Raw genomic sequence first — 26,144 nt, 5'->3', positions numbered from 1 at the left:
CTAGTACTCTCTCTACTATATCAGGCTATCTTCAGCCCCCCCTCACCCCCCAAAAAAAGTATGGGGTAACACTTGGAGCATACTTATTTTCTTTAATCTGATTTGTGAGTTTCCATGGCTATAAGTGAATCACCTAGTAGCCAGTCTTCTGCCCTAGAGCCTTTTCACATCTGTATTGGTCCTGGGATAATAAACAAAGTCTTTTATCAGGATCATATTCAAAGTTTTGCTCCAATTCTTTACCAAAGAATTGAATACTAAACTAATATTTTTATTTTTAGTATTTGGCTGTCACCAGAAAAAGTCCCAAATATTCCTATAACTGTCAAATTTCAATGTTCACATAAGTCTAAGAGATGTTATATCCACATTCTTGTACACTTGAGTCACTGTTAATTGGGCACAGCATGTTCTGAATGAGTACCATCCAATTACTGACACTGAACATATCATATCAATCAAAATTCATGACACAATATTCTTACTACCAAAATTCAATGAACAGAGTTAATGCTATATTTTTGGCATGATATTTTTCTTATTCAGAACAAGGTTAAATATTAGCTATTTCACCCCCTGAATAGGTTTCTGGTTAGTTAATTAACTATTCTTATTAAAACAAATTGAAATCCAAAGCACTGTGTGTTATCTTCACTCCTGACAGCAGGGCATATTTTTCAAAAGAAAATGGAATAGTCAAATAAAACGCATGACTTAAATATTATGGAGAAAAAATTACTACTTGAATCAAGTGAGATTTTAAATATAGATACATTCAAACCTACTGTCCCAGATCATAAGAAACTTTCATTCTTCTTCATAGTTATAGATAATTAAGAGTGGGTCTCATATAAGTGTACAGAGGATTTGTACATAGAAATAATATTAAATATTTTATTTTAATGATGAGGTCTAAAAAAGTGACTCCCAGGTCATAATAAAGAGAAGGTTCAAGATTTAAATCCTCTTGTTTCTGAATCAAAATTCAATGTTCTTTCTAACTGGAAAATTGGAATTCATATTTTAGGGTTTCAGGATTTTCATTATTGCATGTCATTTCAACCACCACAATGCAGACTGTAATTATATGTGTGTGTATCACTTTTCATCTGCATTTTTGTATACATTTCCCATACAATTTTTTAATAAAGGATCTATCCAATGCAATGGAGATTTTCTTCATTATATAAATATTTTACAGTTAAAAAGTATTTTCAAGCTATCCATAGAATGTTTCATTCTACATTTGTGATTGACTGGTCATACTCTTTTCCCAATAATACATGCTTTTTATACATGTCCTTTATCCAATTCAGGTTATCATTAATAATATATCTTTTCATTGCTAATTAAATTAAATTAATTTATTTAAATTAATTAATTCTAGATTACAAAGAAAAATCTATAAGAAATGTAAATTAATTCTATGCCCCTACAAGGAAACTATAAATTGTCTGAAACTCCCCTGGAACTATGATAGTCTGTCTTTTACTCTCATAATTTCTATTCTTTACACCCTTGTTCTTTGAACAGTATCCTTAACATGTGCAGCAAAACCAGTAACCATGAAGAATATCAAAGAGGTAAATTACTAAACTGAATCAATTTCATCCAATCTATCCTTCTTTACTTTAAAATATTTTTTAATTGCTAACCCATTTAGTAACTCCTATTATACCAACACTTTATTTCTAAAACTGCTTATTTCACCTATACTTCGCCTAATTTGCTTCAAAATGAAATACTAAGAACAAGGGGAGGTAAAACAACTTCCCTAAAATTTTTAATTCCATTCTCCAATAATCAGTACCATCTTTTTGCTTTTTTTGTGCTTCCAATAAAATACAAAATGCTAAAGCTGCAAAGATTTTAAAGATAACGTCACTTTTCCATTATATTTAGTTCATTTCCAAAGACTTTTATTGATACCTTCACAGTAACTCTTGTATACATCCCCTTCTTTTCATGAACACACCAATGACCTTATTTCGGGTCCTCCTTACTTCTCACCTTACCTCTCAATTCAAATAGCATTCCAATTGGTATCTATGACTCAGTTCTTTCCCCAACTTGAATCAATCCTTAATTCAGTTGCCAGAGATATCTGGTGGTTCCCTGTTGTGGCCAGGATCAAATATAAAGTCTTCTGTTTGGCACTTACAGCAATTTATGACCTGCTCCCCAACCTCCACTGTCATAAGATCTTTTCCAGTTTATATTCCATTAATTTAAGATATTATTTTGAGCTTTGAAATATACTGGCAGAACCCAATATAGCTGTGGTGTGAGTGTGGAGTTAAAAATGGTCTGAGAAAAATGTAATGTTTCCCTGGTAAAGAAAAAAAAGATGATGGAAATTTTTGAACACTCTGAATAAGCCAAAATTTTCACACACAAAACTTGCAGCAGATAGTATTTCAATATATAAATAATGTAATATTTTGTATGTAAAAATGTTAACATCATCAAAATTTTCTTATAGAACCCTTATTCATATTAAATGGAACATAATTTGGAAATATTGATCCTGTTAAATCCCTACTTTTAAAATTCAGAAAACTGAAGTCTAAATTTTTAAGTGATTTTCCTTCTTTCAACTAGTGTCTCCCCATCCACTTTGCTTTTTTCTACCACACTTCCTTTTCCTTTTTTATTCTCAATGTAATCATTTCTCTTCTCTTGAAAATGGAGACTGGGGAGCAACTGACGAGAAGGGGTGTAGTAGGTATAAATAGAAATTGTTGCAGACAACTGTTTTAATTTATTTTCCTCCAGCTCCATCTCTCAATCTTTTTGTGAAGATCTTATTCATAAAACAATGAAATTGGTGCCACTAGATTCACTACTTTTTTTGGTTTGTTTTTACTTTTTTTCTGGTCTTAGTCTCCTCATTAGCTGCTATATTTCTTTACATTTCTTTATATCCTCCTTAGCCTTGGAGGTAGTACAAAATTGGAGTAATTGCTCCAGCTCTTCCTCTTAACCTAGTGGGGGGAAGGGGACATACAGTGAAAACTGTAAAACAACTACACTATACAAAATACAATATGTGACTTTAAGTTCAGAACTGTGATTCTATACATTAGAACAGTGGAAACTATCCCTACAAACCTATGTACTACTCATCTGTTTACTTCTAGTCTTAGAGAGATGCCTGAAATACTGAAATAAGTGTTAAATGACTTGTTCAGCATCACAGAAACTATATGAAAGAAGTAGGATTTAGCTTAGAACTTCCTCATGCTCAAGGTCAGTCTAGACACTATCTACTAAGGCAATTCTCTCTCATGATTGCATGGTAAGTATAATAGTTCACATTTCTGTAGTACTAGAATATTTTAATATATAAACACAGATTAATATTTTAAATATCATTGCCTTTATATTATAATGAATTTGTTGGCAAAGCAAAGTAGTATATGAAGTTTTGTTCCCTGTACAAGTAGATATTTAGTTATAATTAGGAGATATATTTAACAAACTAAATCTTGGATTTGAAATCTTTTCACATTCTGACCCCACTGCTCCTTCCTGTTAGTTATCTCTAAATTACAAAAGTCTATATAGATAACTAGTATTGCATTCATTTCAATTAAAGTAGAGCTTCTTAACCTTCAATCATAAATTCTTTTAGCAGAATAATTTTTTAAAAAATCATAACTGAAAGAAGTTCTAAATCTTAGTCGTTAATGATAATAAAGATGCCATCTTCCTCCCAATCAAAGTTGAAAGACTTCTTGGTCTGTGGACTCCAGATTAAAAAATTTAGGAACAGACTGTACTACAGCATATTCCTTATCCATCCATTTCCACTGGGAACCTTCGATCACACATAAAAGATACTCCATAAATATTTGTAGAATTGAAAAAACAATCAATCTTCTAACTTTTAATTTACCAAGTTAAGCTAATCAAAAGAGAAAGAAGGGAAGAGAAAGAGAGAAGTAAATATAGATATAAGCATGTTGAAGATAATACATAAACTTATATTTGAAGATAACATTTTGAATTTATTACATATGTATATGTGTATCTATCTATATGTATGTATGTATAGGCAAATTCCAAAAATTTGAACAACAGGGAGTCACAATTTGCCTGTAATCATCTTCCTCTGTTATACTTTGTATAGGGAAATATTCCTGGTTTATTTTTTTTTGTTTGTTTTGTTTTTTGGAATTTGTTATGTTGACAATTAAAAAAAGACAAACAAAAAGTTAAGCCAACAAAAGCCACACAATTAAGTGACTTTATCATGAACTCTAGAAACAGAGTAAAATTACAACTATTGGAGTGGGAGGGAAGATATAACCCTTTCAGTTTATTGATGATGAAATTGAGGCCCAGAAAAGTAAAGTAACTTGTCAATTGAGACAACTAGGACTAGGATATGAGCTTTGGCTCCAAATCCAATGTCCCTTTCCTTGTATCACTGCTGTCTTTTGTGTATCAACACCTTAAGTCTTTTGTGTATTGTAAACATATGTATATACATATATATGGATGTAGATATATAATATACATGATATAGAAGTTTGGGAGTCCTTAGAATATTAATAATACATTATAAAATGTATATTAAATACTATATCTTTAACAATGTTATATAATGTTAATGTTACTTAATTTAATGTTATATTAAGAATATTCTATTTTATAAGATCCTTTCATTCCAGATTTCTTTAAAATGTACTCTTTTTATGGCACACTTTATAATATACACATATATGTGTAATGCCCTTTACAGATACTTTAAAATGTAATATCAATTCATAAAATTACAGGACTAGGAAAAAATTAAATAGGTTCATAAAATTAATTAGAGAAAGAGGGGGACTAGAAAGTCAGGCTTTCTGATTGGTGTTTACTTTAAACTTCTTTTTATTTACTATGTGGATATGTAATGTGGTTACATATTGATAAGAATGGAGTTGGATTTTTTTCCCCTTAGACATTAACATCAATAACACAAATGCAAGTTTTAACATATGATAAAATGTTTATGGGTCAGAATAGTAGTTACTGTGTATACACCAAAGGTACTTTTCAGACTTATCTCTAAATAATGAAAGCTATTGAATTATCTAAGACATTTACTCTTTCCCAAATTTAATTTAAAAGCTAAGTCATTTTAGAAACCACAACAATTACCAAAATGTGAAAACTTCCACTTGATGAATTTGTATAATTTGAATGTGGAAAACCAATTGTTTTAAATTTAATAACACATTTCCTCTCAGGCTGAAACACGTTAGCAGCCTCGTGTATGAATTATAAACTTCTGAAAGCAGGGCCTTTGGTAATCATGGCATTATAGGATTTTTCCTTTAGAGCATATTTTTGAGTGCTTTTTCCAATACAATTCCAAATGCCCCAAGGGACCACAGTTCCATCAGCTAACTAGAACCTTCACCCGTCCCACACTCAGAAATATTTTCCTGAATTTCATCTTAAATTTTCACTTGGAAATTTTGTTCTCTGGATCCTTTATTATCTTCCTATACTGTCCTGAACTAATCATTTCAGGCTAGTCGTGATTACTTGAAGACCATGAAATTCATAGACTGCATTAAAGTCCTGATTATTTGGTTTACTACTGAGAGGTATAATGGAGTGAGCATGGGACTTGCTTTGCCATGAGTTCCAATCAGTGAGATAAATGGCTAAACCTCTCTGTTATCCAATTACTCATATGTATAAGTAAAACAATAAATATGCACCATCAGCATGAAAGGATTTTTGTAAAAGAAAGTGCTTTGCAAACAAAAAAGCGAAAAAGAAGTATGGATTTTATATGATGATGAAATTATGACTATGACTTTCCTCTTTCCATCCCACAAGTTCTCACTTCCTTCTAACATAAGCACCGAGGACAGATCTCTGGAGCACCACATCAAAAACTGCTTCCTTCCAGACTATTTGGATTTGTTTATTCACCTAGATTCAAATCTGGTCAGATAATAAACCTTCAGGGCCTCATTTTCCTCCTCTGTACTCTAAGAGAGTTGGAATTGATGGGCTTTAAAGATCCTCCTAGTTCTAAATCTCTGATTTTATACATGACCTCTGCCATCTGAATTTTTAAAATCTTATTTTAGATACATTTTGTATTTAGTTATTTGTGTACAAGTAGTCTCTTTCAGGAAGACATTAGTTCTCCTTGAGATCAGTGACTGATTTTATTTCTTTTTATTCCCACAGTTTGGCATATAGTATGATTTTAATAACTGTTGAATGAATTATACAAAATATTTATGGAACACCCACAATATACCAGACTTTTTTCAAGGTGCTAAAGGGGGTTGCAATGTGAATAAAACATGTTTTCTTGCCATCAAATTCCTTACAATAGTCCTTTACTTCATCTATCCTTTAATTACTGAAGAGTTGGATGAGGAATTTCTGCCAGGGTTCTAAAGGATTTGGTCAAATATTACTCAAAGGTTAGCAATTCTTTAGTTAACATAATTGCCCTGTATAGAAACTGTCAAAATCTAATTATCAATTCTCAAAATTATAGGACTAGGAAAAAAATCTGAGAGATCATTAGTCATGCCCTGTTATTCTGCAGTAAGCTGAGGCCCAGGGAAATCAATTAGAATGATAGGCAAGACAAGAAACTCAGGATTTTTGAAGACATTTACTTTAGTATTCTCTTTATCACACCATTTTCTCCCCAACAAGAGATAAAATTCAATGAACCAAACATTTATTAAGTTTGTGTTATTATGTGCAAGTTCAAGGGATACAAAATGTGAAAAACCCAGGAAGCATATGCTCTAGTTAAGGAAGCTTACTGTCCAATAATCATAAAACTATGATAATCTTCCACTCTTAAGTGTATTGGGAAGGTATAGAATAGTCGAGTGATTGTAATAATGTTGATTATAATAATAGTGTAATAATATGTAATAAAATAATGTTGATTGTAATAATAATGATAATGATGAAGATAATGATAACATTTGGAAAGCCTTTTAAAGAATACAAAGAGCTTCACATATGGTTGATTTTATTTGATTATCACAACTTGTAAACATGGTATTATTGGTGTTATGGTATTGGTATAAGCATAGTACTATTCCTATTTTACAGGTGAAAAAACTGAGGCAGACTGAAGGTCACATTTTCTGTGTTATCACATATACAAAGTGTCTGAGGCAGGATTAACATTTTTTTTTCCCTGATTTCAAGTCGAATATTCTATCCATTATGACATCTAAAAAAGATCTCAGGAGATCAAAGAAATCAGATTAGGGAAAAAGAAAGGATCTGGGAAAATAAAACAATGTGAGTATGTCTTCTGATTGCCATGATATTTCTATTTTCTGCTGAAGGACAGTGAGACAATTCATATATAACAAAATTTCAGGCCTTTCCTGGAGAGACTTACACGAACTGATGCTGAGTGAAATGAGCAGGACCAGGAGATCATTATATACTTCAACAACAGTACTATATGATGACCAGTTCTGATGGACCTGGCCATCCTCAGCAACGAGATCAACCAAATCATTTCTAATGGAGCAGTAATGAACTGAACTAGCTATGCCCAGAAAAAGAACTCTGGGAGATGACTAAAAACCATTACATTGAATTCCCAATCCCTATATTTATGCACACCTGCATTTTTGATTTCCTTCACAAGCTAATTGTACAATATTTCAGAGTCTGATTCTTTTTGTACAGCAAAATAACATTTTGGTCAGGTATACTTATTGTGTATCTAATTTATATTTTAATATATTTAACATCTACTGGTCATCCTGCCATCTAGGGGAGGGGGGGGGTAAGAGGTGAAAAATTGGAACAAGAGGTATGGCAATTGTTAATGCTGTAAAGTTACCCATGTATATATCCTGTAAATAAAAGGCTATTAAATAAAAAAAAAAAACATAACACTAAAAAAAAAAAAAATTTCAGGCCTTTTAACTTTTAAAGTGATAAAGTAAAAGGATAGAATTTGGCAAATGCTAGAATGGTGAGTATCTGGCTAAAATATATTGTATCGTCCCTAGCAGCTGGATGGCAGAGTGGATAGAATATTAGGCCTGAAGTCAGGTGGACTCATCTTCCAAAGTTGAACTCAGACACGTTAGTGTGACCCTGGCAAATCATTTTACCCTGTTTGCCTCACTTTCTTCATCTGTAAAGTGATCTGGAGAAGGAAAGGGCAAATCACTCAAATATCTTTACTAAGAAAATTCCAAATGAAATAAAAAAGAATTGGACATGACTGAAAAGGCTAAACAAAAACAAAATGTCATTGATAGACAATTGACATAATTTGTATTTAATAATATTCTTGCCTTAACCCATAACTGTCCTAGAGAATCAGAGAATCTTTTGAGTGATTTATCTGGTTTCTCCTTAACCCATAACTGTCCTAGAGAATCAGAGAATCTTTTGAGTGATTTATCTGGCTCAGGTTAATTTTGGGTCAACCAGTGATTTTCAGATTAGCCTGGGTACGGGGAAATTTGTGATGTGCATGAATGAACCAAGGGAAATGGAATGCCGAAGACATTATTTTGGGAAAAAAAGCTAAACACTGGGGCAGTTTTCCAGCCTTTTGTCCAATACTCAGCCCATATTCCAACATTCAAATCATCCAAAATCACAGAGGGAATGAATGACATAGGGAAGTGGGATAAAGGGAAATAAAAAAAATCTAAAATCCTAAGAGGTTTTACCTAATTGAAACACTCATGTTAATCAATTCATAGTGCCTATTCTACAGAGAATAAAAGCTTTTCTTCATTCATTAGGCAATGTGTCACTCAAGAATGACAAATATTCTCTAATATTTTGAGCAATGGAAAGACAGTGTAGTTCATCTGCTGATTTAATCCCTGACCTCACTACCCAGAGATGCAAAAAAGAGATATCAAAAGTAGGCTGTAGTAAATGTCAGCAGAGGATTATGAAATATTCTGTGCAGACTAAATTTCATTTACTAACCTATATTTAACAATTGCTACAAGTATTCTTTTAGACCAGAATTTCTTACATTGGGATATTTGAACTTGAAATTTGTTTTAAATTCTGATAACTATTTCAATATAATTAGTTTATTGTGCAATATATAATTTGTTTTATGTATTTGAAAACATTATTTAGTGAAGAAATCATAGGTTTCATTAGGCTTACAAGGTAACCCAGGACATAAAACATAAAAAGTTTAAGAGCCCCTAATCACTCTACTTGAAATGAAGAATTGCACCATTTGAAAAGGCAACTCTAGTAGTTAGGAATTTTCTCCTTAGGTCAAACATAAATATGAATTTCTTCAATTCCACTTATTTTTCTTTTGTTTCTACTCTGTACTTTAATAGAACTACCTTAAATACCCTTAGTCTCTTTGTTATATGGCAGCCTTCCAAATATTTGAAGATAGTAATTATGCCTCCCCTTCTCTCACCAAGTCTTTTCTTCTCTAGAATAAATATTTCTAATTCCTTTAATCAGGCCTTATTCCTTCATCATCCTGGTGACCCTCCACATCAATTTCCCATCTAGAATTTGACTTCCAGAAGTGGACACAATACTGCATAAATATATAGTTTTCCCAAGGCCAAGTAGAATGAGGCAGTTTGTAACTTTTCTTTTTCTAAATACTGAACCTCCCAATAAAGACAAAAAAGCACCAACTTTTGTGGCTTCCATGTGATATTGATGATATATTTCAAGTTTGAAGTTCATTAAAATCTCCAGATCTTTTACTTAGGGATTGCCTGTAAATCCTATATATTATACACATGAAGTTGTTTTTTCTAAATCCAACTGTATAATTAAAAAAAAATATTCCTATTAAGTTTCATATTATTAGACTTAGTCCAGTCCCTGAGTCTAAAGACCATTTTGGATGCTAACTCAAGTCATCCACTGTGTTAGCTATCCTGCTTAGCTTCTACTTTTCAGCAGATTTAATAAAGAATATCATCTAAGTCAGTGATTGAAAAAAAGTTTAATAACATCGGCTTACTATAATAGATTTCCTTCCATGCTAACATCAGTAACTCCTTTTTAGTAGTCATTCAACCAGCTCTAAATCTGCCTAACTGTATCAACATCTAGTTTGCTTTTCTACATCTTATCTACAAAATACTATGAGATATTTTGATAAAAGTTTAGCTAAAAATTAGATATGCTCGATCTACTGCATTTCTCTCATCTACCAGTCTAATTATTCTTTTTAAAAAATAAGGTCAGTTTTTTAATGACCTGTTATTTATGAAGACATTCTGACCCTTGATGATCACTGCTTCCTTTCCTGAATGCTGATAAACCATCCCTTTAGAAATGAATTTTAGAATTTTGCCAAGACTAGAAGTCTGCTGAATTATACAGAACTCACCAAACTTCTTTCCTTTTTTTTTTTTTTAATTGGGGAAAGGGAAAGAAAATAAAGGAAATAAGCATTTATATAATACCTATTGATGAGCCAGGCACTATTCTAACTGCTTTTTTTTTTTTATACAAAGATTATCATGTGATCCTCACAACAAGCCTGAGAGGAAGGTGCTATTATCACTCCCATTTCACAGTTAAAAAACTGAGGTAAACAAGGGGGCCAGTTCACTGTCCTTCAGACTGTTGGAGGGCTGGACTAGTAAAAACAAAAACTTTATTTTGTGGGTCTTTAAATAAAGAAACTTCATAGCCCTAGGTGAGGCGGATAATCATCCTCAATTGCCACATCTGGCCCTCGGGCCATAGTTTGAGGACCCCTGGCTCAGTATCACACTAGTTGTGTCTAAAGACAGATTTGAAATCAAGTCTTCCTGACACCAAATCTGGCACTCTACCTGCTGTACTCCTGACTGCCTGTAATGGAGACAAAATCTTTCTTCCTCTAGCCGTGCAGACACTTCTCCCACTCTTCAAAACTTATAGATTGTTAGCAATAATATTTTCTAGTTCTTTCAGTGTTCCTGGACACAATTCTTCTTGGCCTGGAGACTTGCACCTCACTAAGGGACCTACGTACTTACTGCTGCTTCCTAACTCATTTCAGCTTCCTCTTAAATATCTTTGTTCTCTCCTTAGATCAAACATCATTCTCCTTATGAGAGAAAAGAGAAGCAAAATTAGAGTTAAATGTTTTCTTTCTTTCCATCATCTTTTATGTTGGTATCATACTCCCCACAGCAGATTCAATAATCCCTTTAATTTTCCTCATATTCTATACAACTTTTATTTATTTTTAAAGATCTTTTTTTCTTAACTTTAGTACCCTTATTCATTGTACACTGACCCAACTCCTTTGTCAGCTTTGATTCTTCTTCTCCATTTATATAATAACAGGGTTACACTACATGATCTCTAAAATTCTGTCCAGTTTTTAACACTATAGAAGTTTAGAACTCAACTGCAAATAGTCCCATATCATCCACTCAGAGAAAACCTGTTTTGAGGTGATTTTGCAACTGTTTTGGGATAGTATTTTTGGCCTGAGAACCATTTCTCATTCCTTTCTAAGTAAAGATAACTCTATATTAAAAAGCTCAGCTCTTAAGTAGTGTCCTCAGGATGTCTATGTAAACTTCCTATCCTCCAATTTAATTTAAACAGCTCAAACGATAAGTGCTTATAACAGATAAAAATATGAAAATATCCTTTCCAATTCTGCCACACGCTCAAAGCAAAGCTGGATTAAAACAATCTTATTATCATGCATAAGATATTTTTACTCTAAAGTATTAAGAATTTTAATGAGGCCCCAAATCTGTGAATTAATTAAGAGTCTCCTAGAGGAAAAATGTTTCAAAGTTTTTGGTGCCGGTTTGCTTCATTTGTTTATTTGCTAAAGGAAGGGCTGCATAATCCTAGAGATGATGTTAGTGCTTCCTATGTAGTCATTTTCAGAAGAGATCTAAATGTATGAGATATTCTGGATTATCAATTCCAGCTGGTAAAAGACAGAGACAATTCTTATTTCAAAAAAAATCCTAGAAAGATCTTCCCTCACTTTTGAAAAAATCCATAATTCAAATCGATCAATAAATCAGTGAGAAAGGTAGCATAATGCATCTAGTGATGGGTTTACAGTCAGAAAGACCTGAGATTAAATTCTGCCTTAAACCATAACTTTATGACCTTGTGCAAATCAGTAACCTTTTTCAGTTTTCGGGATCTCACCTGTTATAAATTAGGAATAATTCACACCTAATTCACAGAATAAATATGATAATCAAATAAAATGCTATATAGAAAATAGTTTGCAAACTTTAAAATACAATATGTAAGTTATAATTAGGTGGCTATTGCATGCCACAAGTCCTCTGTTAAACATGGCGCTCTAAAGACAAAAATGAAAGTTCTTGTGTCCTCAATGAGTTTACTTTCTACTAGTGAGACAGAACAATTGTCACACATAAGACATAGACAAAATATGCATGAAGTGTTGGGGTGATGCAACAAAAAAGGGAATCAAGTAGATTCTTTTAAATTCTGACCTGAAAGGAACTGAGAACTCTACCCATGAGGTGAAGGTAAAAAAGGAAAGTAGAGAGAGCATTCCAGAGGAATAGTATGAACAAAGCATGAAGGTGAGAGACAGAATATTATTTAGGAAGAAGAAACACATCAGATCATCTGGTGCATTAATAGTGCCAAGAAGATGAGTAATATATAATTAGCCTAGAAGGATAGGGTAGATTTAGATTGTAAAGGCTTTGAATGCTAAACAAGATTTGTATTTTATCCTAAGGGTAACAGAGAGCCTCTAAATCTTCTTAAGAGGAATGTCATGATCATACCTGTGTTATGCATTCATTGATTTGTTTATGGTGTGGGTAGAGAATGAAAGGAAGAGAAAAGAAAAATGAAAGGAGGTCATTTAGGAGACCATTACAACAGTCTAGGTAAGAGATGGTTAAAGCTTAGATGGATAGAAGAAGGAGAAACAATGATTTGTGTGATATGAGTGGAAAGAAGCATACAGTATATGGAACAATACATAGAAGATTAAATCTGAAGATTTAACAACCTATAGGTACATAATAAGGGGAAGACAGCAGAGAATAAAGGGTCAAGGATGACTTTATAATTGCAAACTTGGGGCAGTGGAATAGAGTGGTGTCTTCAACCAAGAAGAAGGAAAGTTAGAAGATGTGGGTTTTGAGAGAGATATTGTGTTCTGATTTAGACACCTTGCCTCTGACATGTCTTTGGGACATTTAAGGGGAAATTTCAAAAGAAGTGAGAATGGAACTCAGGTTGGAGTGGTGGACTTAATATATAAACTTGGAAGTCATTTGTATTATAGATGATAGCTGTATCCATTGGAGTCAAAAGAGAAACCAAACCAACCAAACCAAAACACCAAAAATCTAACTATCAAAGAGTGTAGTGTATATAGGATTAATACTTGAGAGAATGGCAGGGTCATCCCCAAAAGGATAGAAAGATTTTATTAAGGATGGGAAGACCTAGAAGTATTTTCAGGTAGGAAAGAAAAAAGCAGAAGGTAAAGAGGTTGAAAATTATGGAAAAAAGGGTAGGAAAGATGGGATGGAATCAAAAGTACAAGCAGAGGGTTTAGCATTGTCAAGGAGAGCCATTGTCAAAGGAGAAGAAACTGAAGTAAAAGAGAGAATATTAAGATATTTTAAATCATGGAACTAGAGAGCTGAGTGAAGGATTTAAAGATTCAGGGCTTTAATTTTTCACAGTGGGACAGGTGGAACAGTGGATAAAGCACCAGCACTGGAGTCCAAAAGGACCTGAGTTGGGCAAATCACTTGACCCTAATTGCCTTAAAAATAAATTCAAGAAAATATCTTCTGAGAGCAAGAGTGATGTGGGAGCAGGTAGGCAAAGGGAGAAAAGGGAGAAAAAAATGAGGAAGAGGAGAGAGGAGAGGAGAGGAGAGAAGAGGAAAAGTTTGGAACAAATGCTTGAGAGGTTCAATAATAATAAGACATAATAAGATAATAATAAATAATAATAAGATAATAATAATAGATAGGGTAAAAAAGATCAACATGTAGCAGTGGAGATCCAATTAAGAGAGAATTTTATTTTTTAATAATGAATTTAGTCAATGGGGTTTTGTAAATTATTCTGGCATTACTTGATTCTACTGAAGCAAAGAGTGGAGTAAGTTGGTTAGACATAGTCAAGGGTGTGGAAAGAGATGAATAGTAAAATAGGCAAATCACTTTATCACTGAACCTATTTCCTCCTCTATAAAGTAAGGAGGTTGGATTATATAAACTTTAAAGTCCCTTCTACCTCTAAATCTATGAATTTATAATCTGATTACTTATGACTGATATAAATTGAGTAGTGTTTAAGGGAAGATATTTGAAAGAAAAGAAAGTAAAGTCAGAGGTTGGACCATGGCCTGAAAAAGTAGACACTAGAGTGACTGGATTTGATACTTAAATTTTTTATCTGTAAAATTAGGGTGATACTTGTACATTGTACTTCAAAATTTATGTTGAGAAAAAGCATTCTATAAGTTTCAAAATGCTACATAATCAGAATCACAAATAAAAGAGGCTAAAATGATAGGAGATAGGAAGAGAGCTTACTATCTTCTTGGAATACCTGAGTGTACTACTTCCTTGAATTGTCCCTTCCAGTCCCAACAACTTTCTGTCACTATTGTGTTAATTCATACCACTTCCCTCCTCCCTTCCCCAGTGATTTTGCCTCTATTATTGTAGCTATAGTTATGTATTTAAATGTTATTACTGTTGTTGTCCAATAAATGTATCTATTCTATAACTACTACTCAAGCAAAATTATTTTACAGTGGTATCCTCAATATTCTCTAACCACACTCCATAGGAAAACTGCAAATCTGCCCTCCCCATAACACATGCATTTTTGAACATAGGATCAGATACTAGGATGTATGAGTCTTGGGTTCTTCATTTGTAAAATGCAAAGAATCATAACACCTAATTCACCAGGTTATTGTGAAGGTAAAATAAAATATGTACTTTTACAAACTTTAAAGATACTTATAAATGTGAACTATTACTATTAATCACTGATCAATTACAACTTTCTTCTAATTCCACCCAAAACTCTTGGTGTTATGGACCAGTTAATGAACTGAGATAAGAATAGCATTTAGTCAGGAATTGGTTTGTATGCATGATTTCCATAGGCATCTCAGTTTACTTAGGACAAAAAATAGTTAAGTTACTAATTAGAAAATCATTCTTTTTTTTTTCTCCATTCATTTAAGCAAATTCCCAAAGACTTCTACTTGTTAATATGAACCCAGTATAATTCATATTACTTTCTACAATTACAAGTAATAAAATGCACTTTAGTAAAAACAAAATTTGGACAATAAATTCATTTTCTCTATCAAAGGTTTAGCTCAGTACCTAGTATGCAACAAGCACTTAATGTCTGCTTAACTTAATTAAAGGGAAAGTCTTTGTACTCAATAACCCATTTTTCTTCATATTCTCCATAGAATCCAAAATGACAAATTCCTTCAATCTGTCCACAGTAGAAACAGTCACCATGCTCTTCATACCAGATTGTATGGGGATCAGTTAAATCAACTTCCCAACTTTCTCTTCTCTATATAATCATGATTTCTTTAGTGTTTCCAAAGTTGACTACCTTATTTTTGATCATCTACAGCCTCTGTTCAAGAAATGCAACATCCTTTTTAAATTGTGAAATACGAGCTGGCCTTAATTCATTTCAAGGTGCCCAAATATGATTCAAACTGTTTCAGTATTAAGTGATAGAAATTAGAATAATAGAACTTAAGACTTGTGAAATATTCAAAACTAAATCTCATCACAAAATGTTTGAAAACTGTCAAAGATATTTTTAATACATGTAGCATAGTTTATACTTTTAGACATTTCTATCTGGTTGACTATTAAAAGTGCTTTGGCACAAAAAAAAGTTACAATTCCACACAAAACATCTATATATTTTTACTTGTTCTTTCCCAAAATAAAGACTGAATTAGTTATAATTACACTAACAACAACAACAAAAGGTGTCTTTTAGGCTTAGGCTTTTCTTTGCACTTTACCTACTAACCATTTATCACTTCTATTTTCCTTTGTGATTCTAAGGCACACCAGTAGCATATCTGAACAAGGTCATAAAAATACTGGCTAAGAGTCTCATTCAGGAGTTGGAAAAAAAAAACAAACCCGTTTGGAGTTTTATACAACACACATAAGCCTAAGTCCAGAAACAGTTTCCATTTAATCAAAACTTTAACGCTGAATTTCTAATAAAGGTAATCTTTGGATTTATAGCCCTCAAAGTCATAAATTAGCCTTTGATTAGACGAACTTGACTAGACAAATCATGCTTTTCCCACTAACCACAATTTCACCAATTTGAAATAAAATATTTTTAACTGTGCAGAATGTACATAATACATAGTAGATCCTCAGAGTGTCATAAATTAGCTTATCAAACCATTCCTTTGCACCCTCAGATAAATTCCTAGCTTTAGACAGATAATATTACACAGATAATTTTTCACTTTGACAGTGCTCTAATTACAGAAAAGATAAAGATCTTGACAACATGTATATTACTTCAGAACAAACTATCAGTGTTGTCCAGCAATGATAAGTTGACAAATATCTAGCCAAGTATTGGTTTTCCTGAAGAAAGAAAAAAGTGATCCACACAACATAAAACAGCTTTGAAAGTTCAACCTGACAAAACAAATATGGTACAAGTAGGAAAGACTTGGAAAGCAATCACAAAAAGTCTCATTTAAATTCCTGGAAAGCACAGCTTCTCTAAACATCTATTCAGCTCTCTTTAGCAGGCAAACCTTAACTGAAAACACAATTTTACTTTCGGTAAGTCTTCCTGCACTTCTCAGACCAAGCTATATATATATATATATATATATATATATATATATATATATATATATATATATATATATACCATATTATAAAGAACATTCAACACTCCAAGAGAGTTTAAAAGGCATAGAAATAGAGCAACGTTGTAAAACCTTTGCATAAAAAAGTAACGTTGTTTGTGTCATTGCAGGAGAATTAACGCCCGGGCAGTTCTGACTCTGAGGTGTTTCTACCTGGCAACGTTAGAGATGGAGAGAACTGGAAAATAATCAGGAGTGCCTTTAAAACCCGAATTGATGTCTCAGTGCCGCTAGAAAAAGTCGAGGAAAGGGCAATCAAGAGCTATCGTTTCTCCTAAAAACCAAAGGTTTGAAAAGGAAAGAAAGGAAGAAAAGCCTCCTTTTACATAGTTTAAAGATGCGACCCTATATTGCACCAGGTTTCACAAGCTAGACCTTGCGGATACCTCTTCCCTCCTGAAAACACACACACACACACACACACACACACACACACACACACACACAATCTTCTACGAATTCGGAACATACAAGGCTTTCTTTCTCTTGTAGCTCAGCGATGTGTCCTCACCGCACACCCGCACTCTTGTACCAAGGAGAAAGGCATCGCCCGCCTCCGCGCCCCTGCCACTTTCCCCTCTTTCCCAACCCTCACTTAAACGCCTCTTCACAATACTCTGGATACCTCAGCGCTCCGGTTGAAGAAGGCAGGAATCGGAAGTGTGCCACATTTTTATTCCCAAGCAGTTTCACGGGCGCGCGCACACGAGGACACACACACACTCACACAGAAGAGTCATGCTGTACAGGAGACTGTCTAGATAGGTATACTATCCATGCAATGTCAGGGACTGGATGCATACTGGAGAGCACACACACGGTTAAGTAGATTTGACTCTTTTCCAGCTGATACAACCAACCCTTCCATCCTGCTGCCCCAAACCCTGCCTGCAATGCTTCGCTGTCTCACTTCGGTAAACCCGATTGCTAACCTGGAGAGTAGGGTTGGATGCTGGGTCATCAGGTTAGGCTCGAGGTTTTTACCTAAGAGCAGGAGCGGCAGAGGGAGCAGGAGCAGGGCTCCCTCGGGGCGTTAAAGATCGGGGAAGCTGGGAAGCTGCCGCTTCTGCTTTGGCTGCTTCTGGGGCCGCCTTTGATGCAGGGAGGGTATTTGTCTGGGCGAAAGCGAGATTCTCGGTGGCTGCCGTGGGGCAGACATGCTGAGGCTGCCGGAGCTGCAGCCTGCAAGGTGGCCGCCGTTCCTGCTCGGCTGGTTTTGCACCCTCCGCAGTTCTCTCTTCTCCTGGACCGCTTCCTCGGCTGCCGCCGCCGCCGCCGCTACAAATGCCGCTGCTAGGTGCTCCGGCCGCCGGCTCTAGTCGTTGCTCGCTCGGGGAATGAAGGGAGGGAGTGTGCCGAGGGAGGCGGGGAGGGGGCTGCGCTTAGCTCCGCGCCTCCCGCGCTACCAGCCTTATTGTTCTGGGAAGCTGAGCAGCAAGCAGCAGCTGCTGTAGCTGCAGGGTCCACGCCGACTCGGGGCTGCGAGAGGGTCTAGAGGACTACATGAGACCCTGTGAAAAAGAGGCGGGCTCCGGGGTACCCACTTCAACACTAGTATCGCGGCCACCACTCGGGCAAGGAGCCGCAGGCTTCCAGTTCTGCTCGAGGGGGCGCCTGCCCCTCCCGAAGCTAATGCTCGCTCCCTTAGTTCTCTCTCCGCACTCTTCCTCCCTTTGCCCACCTCCCACCTTGGACTTTCCCAGCCTGGTCCCTTTCTTTGGCTCCTGGAAAGCTAAAGAAGATTACAGGACAAAGCCGAGAGCGCCCAGCACACTAGCGCTCCCCTCCCCTTCCCGTTGTATCCCACTTCGGAAAGCGCGCAGCCCAGACTTGGCTTTTGCTTTCAGCTTTCCAAGTGATGCACACGTATTGGGGTGTGTGTGTGTGTGTGTGTGTGTGTGTGTAAGAGAGAGACAGACAGACAGACACTCACAGAGGCAGAGAAACAGCGACAGAGGCACAAGGATGCAAGATTAAACTATTAATGTTAACATAGGGATAACTAGAAATGTATATTTACATACAGAAAGTAGATATGTGCACACGCTCCGTATGCCAGGTGTATGTGTAGAATGCACCTCCCATGCGTTTATCTGACTATCTGTGTTGTACATTTATGTGCTGACCACCTGAAAGACTGAGAAGGGAAGGGTGATGAGTACGTGGAGGGGAGGGAGTGAAGGGACCAAAAGGGAAGAGAGAGTAGAACGTGTTTTCTAGTAGCACCACTTCATTCCTTTGTTCCTCTTTCCATTGGCTCCGAAACTGCCTCGTCTCTCCTCTCCTGAGATACTCAAAAAAGCAGTAGCGTTCCCTTCCCCCTCACCCAGGAAAAGGAGAGGAATAGTTAGGAGAATAATCATCATTCCTCAAATACACCACTTCCTAAAGGGCAAACAGAAGAAAATGAGAAAAAAAAAAATGTCGAGTTAGTAACTCCCCACAGAAAGGGCTCTCTAACAACCTGCCTCTCCACCTCTCTCTTTTTATCACTTAAGTCTTCCCAGAAAGTAGGGCGGGGGAATACTGATTCTGCTTTATTGGAAAGGACACAAAGTTTGGGGACAACACCCTCATTCTTTGGTGACCTAATTTAGTTTTAATCCTTCCGTAGATGTAGACCTGACAATTGGAGTGTGGGGGAAACTAGATAAGAACGGGGTTTAGTATGAGTCTGCTAATGCAGAGAATGTCCATTTGTCTTCGCCCGCCTTATCCCTTTCAGCAAAAATTTGCCTGAGTTATTGGAACCTTAACAGCTGGTCCTCCAGGACAGAAAGTGCTGCCTTGCCTTTTGTCTGGCCTTTTTCTCCACACTAATTACCTCCGCACTTATTTCAAGTCACACAGATGTCCTTCCAGTTCTCTAGTTCCTGGAGGGAACTGATTTCCGACTTCATTCCGACTTCACTTCACAACCCTGCAAGAGTTCTCTAAAGCAAAGATACCTCTCCCAGGCAGCTTTAGCTTGAGAGCATAGGATGCCAAAACAGTCAGCCAAAGCATCCGTAGGTGTGCCGAGTGGCCGCAAGGTGGGGAAATTTTAGGTCTGATTCTATTACTAGTCAGTGTTCTACCTCTAGAATAAGTTGGTAGGGAAAAGTTGGAAATAAAATAAGTTTTTTGAGGGTAAAAATTAACTACAGAAGATTATGAGGTGATGGGTCCCAAATGAAAGCAGTTTCAAAATTTAGCATCGTTTTAGCTGCACCAGTCTGAAGTGATGACTGGTGCAGTTAAAACGAAGTTAACTTTTGAAACTGCTTTTCATTTGGGATAGTTGTTATATCTTTTTAGAGGGAAAAAGTAAAGCGTATGTCCTTAAATCAGAAACTATTAGGCAACAAAAAGGACAGTAAATTCCACTTTCAAGGTAACATGATAAGCAGAAACATGCTAATTTAATTTTTTTCAACCATAAAAGTATCAATTTGAATGTATAGGAAGGTAGTAAAACTAATAAAAGATGGGGTAATGGTTTGAAGGAAAACCTCAAAGTATTTAAGATACTCTTAAGTATAAGTAAGCATTAAGGATAATGCTTACTTCAATGTCAGAAAGTAAAAGGCTATACTAATGTATAAAGATCTCAGAGGTCTAATTATTGGACAAAAGTGCTATATAAGGTTCATGGACTTGACTGCCCTTATGGAGCAAAAGGAAGGAAAAGTATATAAATTGAGATAGGAATATAGAGACAAAAATGTTACTTAGGGAATGTGTATGACTGATATTTTGAGATTTATATAAAAATAATTTATTTTGGTTGGGAAGGGGATAGACGTTGCTGCCTAAATGTAGGTTAAAACCAAAGTAATTTATTGTAATTGTGTTTTTACCCACATCATTTTTATGCCTGAAAAAAGCTCAAATATATATAGCTTTAAGGCTTACAAAACACTTAACAAGAATGAACTCCTGATCCTCACAACTTCATCAATCCTTTTACAGATTTGGAAATTGAGAATCAGAAAGATAAAGTGACTTAACCAAGGTTTCACATCTAATACTAATATTCTCTCTCTCTCTCTCTCTCTCTCTCTCTCTCTCTCTCTCTCTCTATATATATATATATATATATATATATATATATCTGTGTGTGTGTGTGTATGTGTGTGTATCTGTCTGTTTTTCCTTCTATTGTCCAGTCCTAGATAACTCTCCATGACTGCATTTGGGGTTTTCTTGGCAAAGCTACTAGAGTAATTCATCATTTCCTTTTTTAGCTCATTTTAAGAAGACACTGAGGCAAACAGGTTTAAGTAATTTGACTAGAATCACACAGCTAAGAAGTGCCTAAGGATGGGTTTGAACTAAAAAAGATGGGTTCTCCTGACTCTAGGCCCAGCAGTCTATTTACTATGCCCCTTAGCCACCTAAGAAGTGGATAGAAACTATCAACAATTAAAATGCATTGGCTATGAGGAAATGGAATGAGTGAGATACTGAGTAGGACTACAAGCTTACAAATTTGGTTGTCTGAAAGGATGTAGATATCTGCAAGGAATACAGTAAACTTCCCTTGTGGTTAGTTGCTTTCCTTTGTTTTTGAAGAGGACCAAAACGACACCACTGTGTTGGAGTTAAGATGCAGTGTGTCCTACTATCAATCAATATGAGCTTGGAAAGCTTTCCCATAGGTCTGACACAAATAATCCATATGAACATTTAGAATGGAAATGTCTCTAAATTTGTGCATCTCATGTTTCTTTTGAGCTACTGCCATTCTGTTTTGCTCATAAACTACAGCATTTTCTTTGATCTGGACATGTCATGCTGGGTGATTATGGGCCAGTGTGTCCCATGTCTCATAAATGATTCCAAAATTCTTTAGAGAGACCTTAACAGTGTCCTTGTATCTCTTCTTCTGACATCCTTGTAAGTGCCTGCATTGTATGAGTTCTCTGTAAAATAGTCTTTTAGGCAAATGAATTTTCATCATTTGAACAACATGGCCAGCTCACTTGAGTTGCTACCTCTGCAATAAAATTTGGATATTTGGCAGTTCAGCTCGAGAAAAGACCTCAATTTGTAGTAACTTATCTTTCCTGGTGATTTTAAGAGTCTTCTTAAGACAAAGTCAAATGGAAGTTATTCAGTTTCCTGTCATGTCACTAGTAAATTGTCCAGGTTTTACAGGCATATAACAATGAGGTTAGCACAATGGTTCTGTAGATCTTCATTTGATGGGCAATCTACTACCTCTTCTCTCTCACATTTTCCTTTGTAACCTCCCAAACACTAAGCAGAATATCCATTAACCTCCCATTCCCCAGGAATCTTTTCTCCTACCTCATTCTATTCTAACTCACATGACTCAATATGACTCACATGAATCAATATAATTCCCAAAGTCCAAGCTTTTAGATTCCTTGTCTTGATGCCTGCTCTTGCTAGATTCAAACCAGACTTTACTGGTTTGGAAGATGTCTCATTTTCTCTAAGGCTGTGGCCCACTGGGACGTCTAATTCCTCCCAGATTCTAAGGGAAAATAATTGTTTCTATCATTCTCCTTGCCTGCCTTTCACTTGATGAGTATCTCTGTTACATAAATCCCTTACATAATAAAGTTTTAGTATCTTTGCATGAGATTTGTCCATGTTAAGACTGTACCCATGACAGAAATAGGAAATTATGAAGAAGCGTCAGTTGGGAAGGAAAGACACTATGTTATTTTGGATACTACTAGGTTGTTTTGAGCACCTTGGGTTTTGAATTCTTCCCTCCTCCCCCCTTGGGAAATTATTAACTTACATTTTGTAATTATTCATGCACTGTTTAATCTAATTTTTTTTTTTTTGGTGGTACTGGACTCAAGAATCTGGAGAAATCTTACTTCAAATTTTGTCTCAGATGCTAGATGACCCTGGTCAGATTTTTAACCTCTCAGCCTCCGTTTTCTTATCTATCTATCTATCTATCATCTATCTATCTATCTACATATTTATACAGTTATCTTGCTGCACAAGAAAAATCAGATCAAGAAGGAAGGGAAAAAAACTGAGAAAGAAAACAAAATGCAAGCAAACAACAACAGAAAGAGTGAAAATGCTATGTTGTGTACCACATTCAGTTCCCACAGTTCTCTCTCTGGGTATAGATGGCTCTCTTCATCATTGCACAATTGAAACTGGTTTGAATCATCTCATTGTTGAAGAGAGCCATGTCTATCAGAATTGATCATCATACAGTCTTGTCTAGCATTATTTTTAAACCCAAAAATTAATTCAACATATTCTTTCATGGTCTTCTTTCCTCCCCCATCCCACCCATTCATGTTGCCAGTGTAATGTAGCTCTCTTTCTTTAAAGTTAAAAATGGGATCCTCTTGAATCAGGCAGCAATGGTGGTTTCCAGATTTCTCAGCTCCCAGACACTAAAAACAACTCAGAAGATTGGTAGGAAAGGTTTGTGACACTTGTATGAGAGAGTCTCAGGAAACCTGCAAACCAGGATCAGGCCTTGGGAACCACTGAATCAACAACAGTGGGGGAGGTGGCAGCAGCTTCCAAAGGTTTCTTAGCCCACAAATGGTAAGGGATTAAAACAGCTGATCAGAAGGAATTCTCTTTGTAAGCACTGAGGTGGAACTGTTGCTTTGCTCATACTCAGATCTAGGAGTAGTCTTGGCTCACAGTCCCAGGGTGAGGAGGAATACTATACTAGAACTTATAGCCAGAATGGATTAGGGATTCTCTTCACAGGTCCAGGGCAGAAAAGAGTGCTTGTGGTTCCTCAAAGACCAGAGCACAGACCAGGAGAGTAGGAAACACACTTCTTTTTGGATCTTACCACCTTGGAAGAACTGAAAACTTACAAATTCCTAGAAGAATCTCTGAAAACAGCTGCACAAAATCCCGAAGGACATTGCACCCTTCACCATGGAAACTGAGTTCTACTTTACCAAAGAGTTCTATTTAACCAAAAAGATGAATAATAGGTTAGGAAAATGAGCAAACAGCAGAAAAAGATACTTAACATAGAAAATTACTATGGTGATGAGAAACATCAAAATGCATACTCAAAAGGCAAAAACAAAGTTAAAACTCTTACATCCAAAGCTTCCAAGGAAAATAAGAATTGATCTCAGGCCATAGAAGAGCTCAGAAGGCATTCTAAAAACCAAGTTAAAGAAATAAAGGAAAAAATTGGGAATAAAAATGAAAATGATGCAAAAGAAAGTACAAAAAGCCATTGAGAAGAATGCTTTTAAAAAGAAAAAAAAGAAGCATAAAAACTCACTGAGAAAAGTAATTCCTTACAAATTAGAACCAAGCAAATCAAAGCTGATAATTTTATGAGAAATTAAACAACAACAACAACAACAACAACAACAACAAAAACAAAGAATGAAAAAATAGAAAACAATATGAAATAGCTCATTGGAAAACCACTTGATCTGGAAAATAAATCCAGGAAAGATAATTTTAAAATTATTTGACTATGTAAAGATCATGATCAAAAAAAGAGCCTAAATATCATTTTTCAAGAAATTATCAAAGAGAAGCAGCTGGATGGTGCAAGGGGATAGAGCACCAGTCCTAGAAGCAAGAGGGCCTCAGTTCAAATCCAGTCTCAAGATACTTCAGACTTACTAGCTGTGTGCTAGGCAAATCAATTACCCCAAATGCCTTGGGGTCTTATTTATTAAATTATTAAATTTTCAAGGAAAATTATCCCATTTCCATTATACAACCAGAAACTGAGTTTCCTGGTCACCTCTTGAAAGAAACTCTAAAATGAAAGCTCCCAGGAATATTATAGCCAGATTTTGAAACTCCCAGGTTAAGGAGAAAATATCGCAAGCATCCAGAAAGAAACAATTCAAATATAGTGAAGCCACAATCAGGATAATATAAGGTTTAGCAGCTTTGACCTTAACTGGAGGGTTCCAAATATAATATTCCAGAGAGCAACGAAGCTAGGAGGACAACCAAGAAACACGTATACAGAAAAACTGCATTGATGGTAGGATTATGAACTGATTCAAACATTCTGTAGTACAATTTGGAATTATGCCCAAAAGGTTATAAAACCATTTGATCTAACAATATTAGTACTAAGCATATATCCCAAAGGAGATTAGAAAAGAAGGAAAGAAAAGGAAAATACAAAAATATTTATAGTAGCTCTCTTCTCAGGGCAAAGAATTGGAAATTGAAGGAATACCTATCAACTGAAGAATGGCTAAATCAACAGTGATATGATGAGCAGGATGCTCTACAAAAACCACAAAAGACTTCCATGACCACATGCAAAGTTAAATGTACTGTTTACAAAGTAATGGCAATAATAAAAGATGATCAGCTGTAAATGACTTTGCTCTTCTCAGCAATACAATAATCCAAAACAACTCTGAAAGAATTATCTTGAAAAATGCTATCTATACCCAGAAAAAAACTGATTGTATTTTGAATACAGATTGGAGCACTTTTTTTACTTTGTTTTTCTTGAGTTTTTTGGGGGAAGGTGGAATATATTTTTTCTTTCACAATATGACCTCTATGGTTGGCATAACATCATCTGTGCCTTTTTAGTGAGGGAGAAGTGGGCAGGGAAGAAAAGAGAGAATTTAAAACTCAAAACTTTAAAAAACAAATGTTAAAATTTGTTTTACATGTAACTGGGGGGAAAATAAAATATTAAATAAAAAAGGAATTATTTTAGAAAAAAAGAATGGAGAAAGAGAAATCTGAACCTCATATTCTTACAAAAATGAATATTGAAAACTATCTTTACATGTCATTGAGAAATTTAATTAAATGAGAAAAAAGAAAGTAATATGTTGAATTTATGTGTTTAAAAGTAGAAAAGAATTGTGCATAGTGAAGATTCTGTTTCATAATCCCCCCAAAAAGTTTAAAAGAAAAATAAAATAAAATAAATTAACAAAAAAGATTATTTCCACATACAAAAAAGAAAAAGAAGTCTAGTCCTTGACAGAAATTATTTAGGGAAATTATTTAGAAGGGATACTTTCACCAAGAGTTAGCTCTGAATTATGCCTAGCAGGTATGTTTTCTGAAGAATATATTGCCTAAAATAAATAGATATGACTTCTAGATTAGCAAGAAATTTTATTTCATACTGTTGAAATGCAAGAATATTGTTTTTCCTAACTTTTAAGCTATTCACTTGGATGAATATCAACACTGGTATCTTCCTGGTTTCTCTGTGCTTGCTTAATTAGTGCATTGAATGGACATTTGGGAAATTATGTAAAGGCAAATATTTTGAATT

At 35.1% G+C, this 26,144-nt stretch overlaps 1 protein-coding gene across 3 annotated transcripts in view; it reads right to left on the bottom strand.

Annotated features, from left to right (window-relative positions):
- Positions 1-18,283, bottom strand: part of ST6GAL2 (ST6 beta-galactoside alpha-2,6-sialyltransferase 2) — a 97,337-nt gene extending 79,054 nt beyond the window's left edge. Inside the window, exon 1 of one of the 3 annotated variants that reach the window (XM_012546184.3) lies at positions 17,888-18,283. Coding sequence is in view for 1 of the 3 variants with exons in the window: in XM_003765689.4 (XP_003765737.2) it covers positions 17,836-17,864 (29 nt within the window). In the remaining 2 variants the exon portion in view is untranslated. Of the gene's footprint in view, positions 1-17,374; positions 17,522-17,835 lie in introns of those variants that run through there. The other 2 variants (XM_003765689.4, XM_031958785.1) reach the window with 2 other exon arrangements.
- Between the last annotated feature and the right edge of the window lie 7,861 nt (positions 18,284-26,144).

Source organism: Sarcophilus harrisii, chromosome 3, assembly GCF_902635505.1.
Source record: "Sarcophilus harrisii chromosome 3, mSarHar1.11, whole genome shotgun sequence".
NCBI classification, from domain to species: domain Eukaryota; kingdom Metazoa; phylum Chordata; class Mammalia; order Dasyuromorphia; family Dasyuridae; genus Sarcophilus; species Sarcophilus harrisii.
This window is presented reverse-complemented; position numbering and strand designations above follow the sequence as displayed.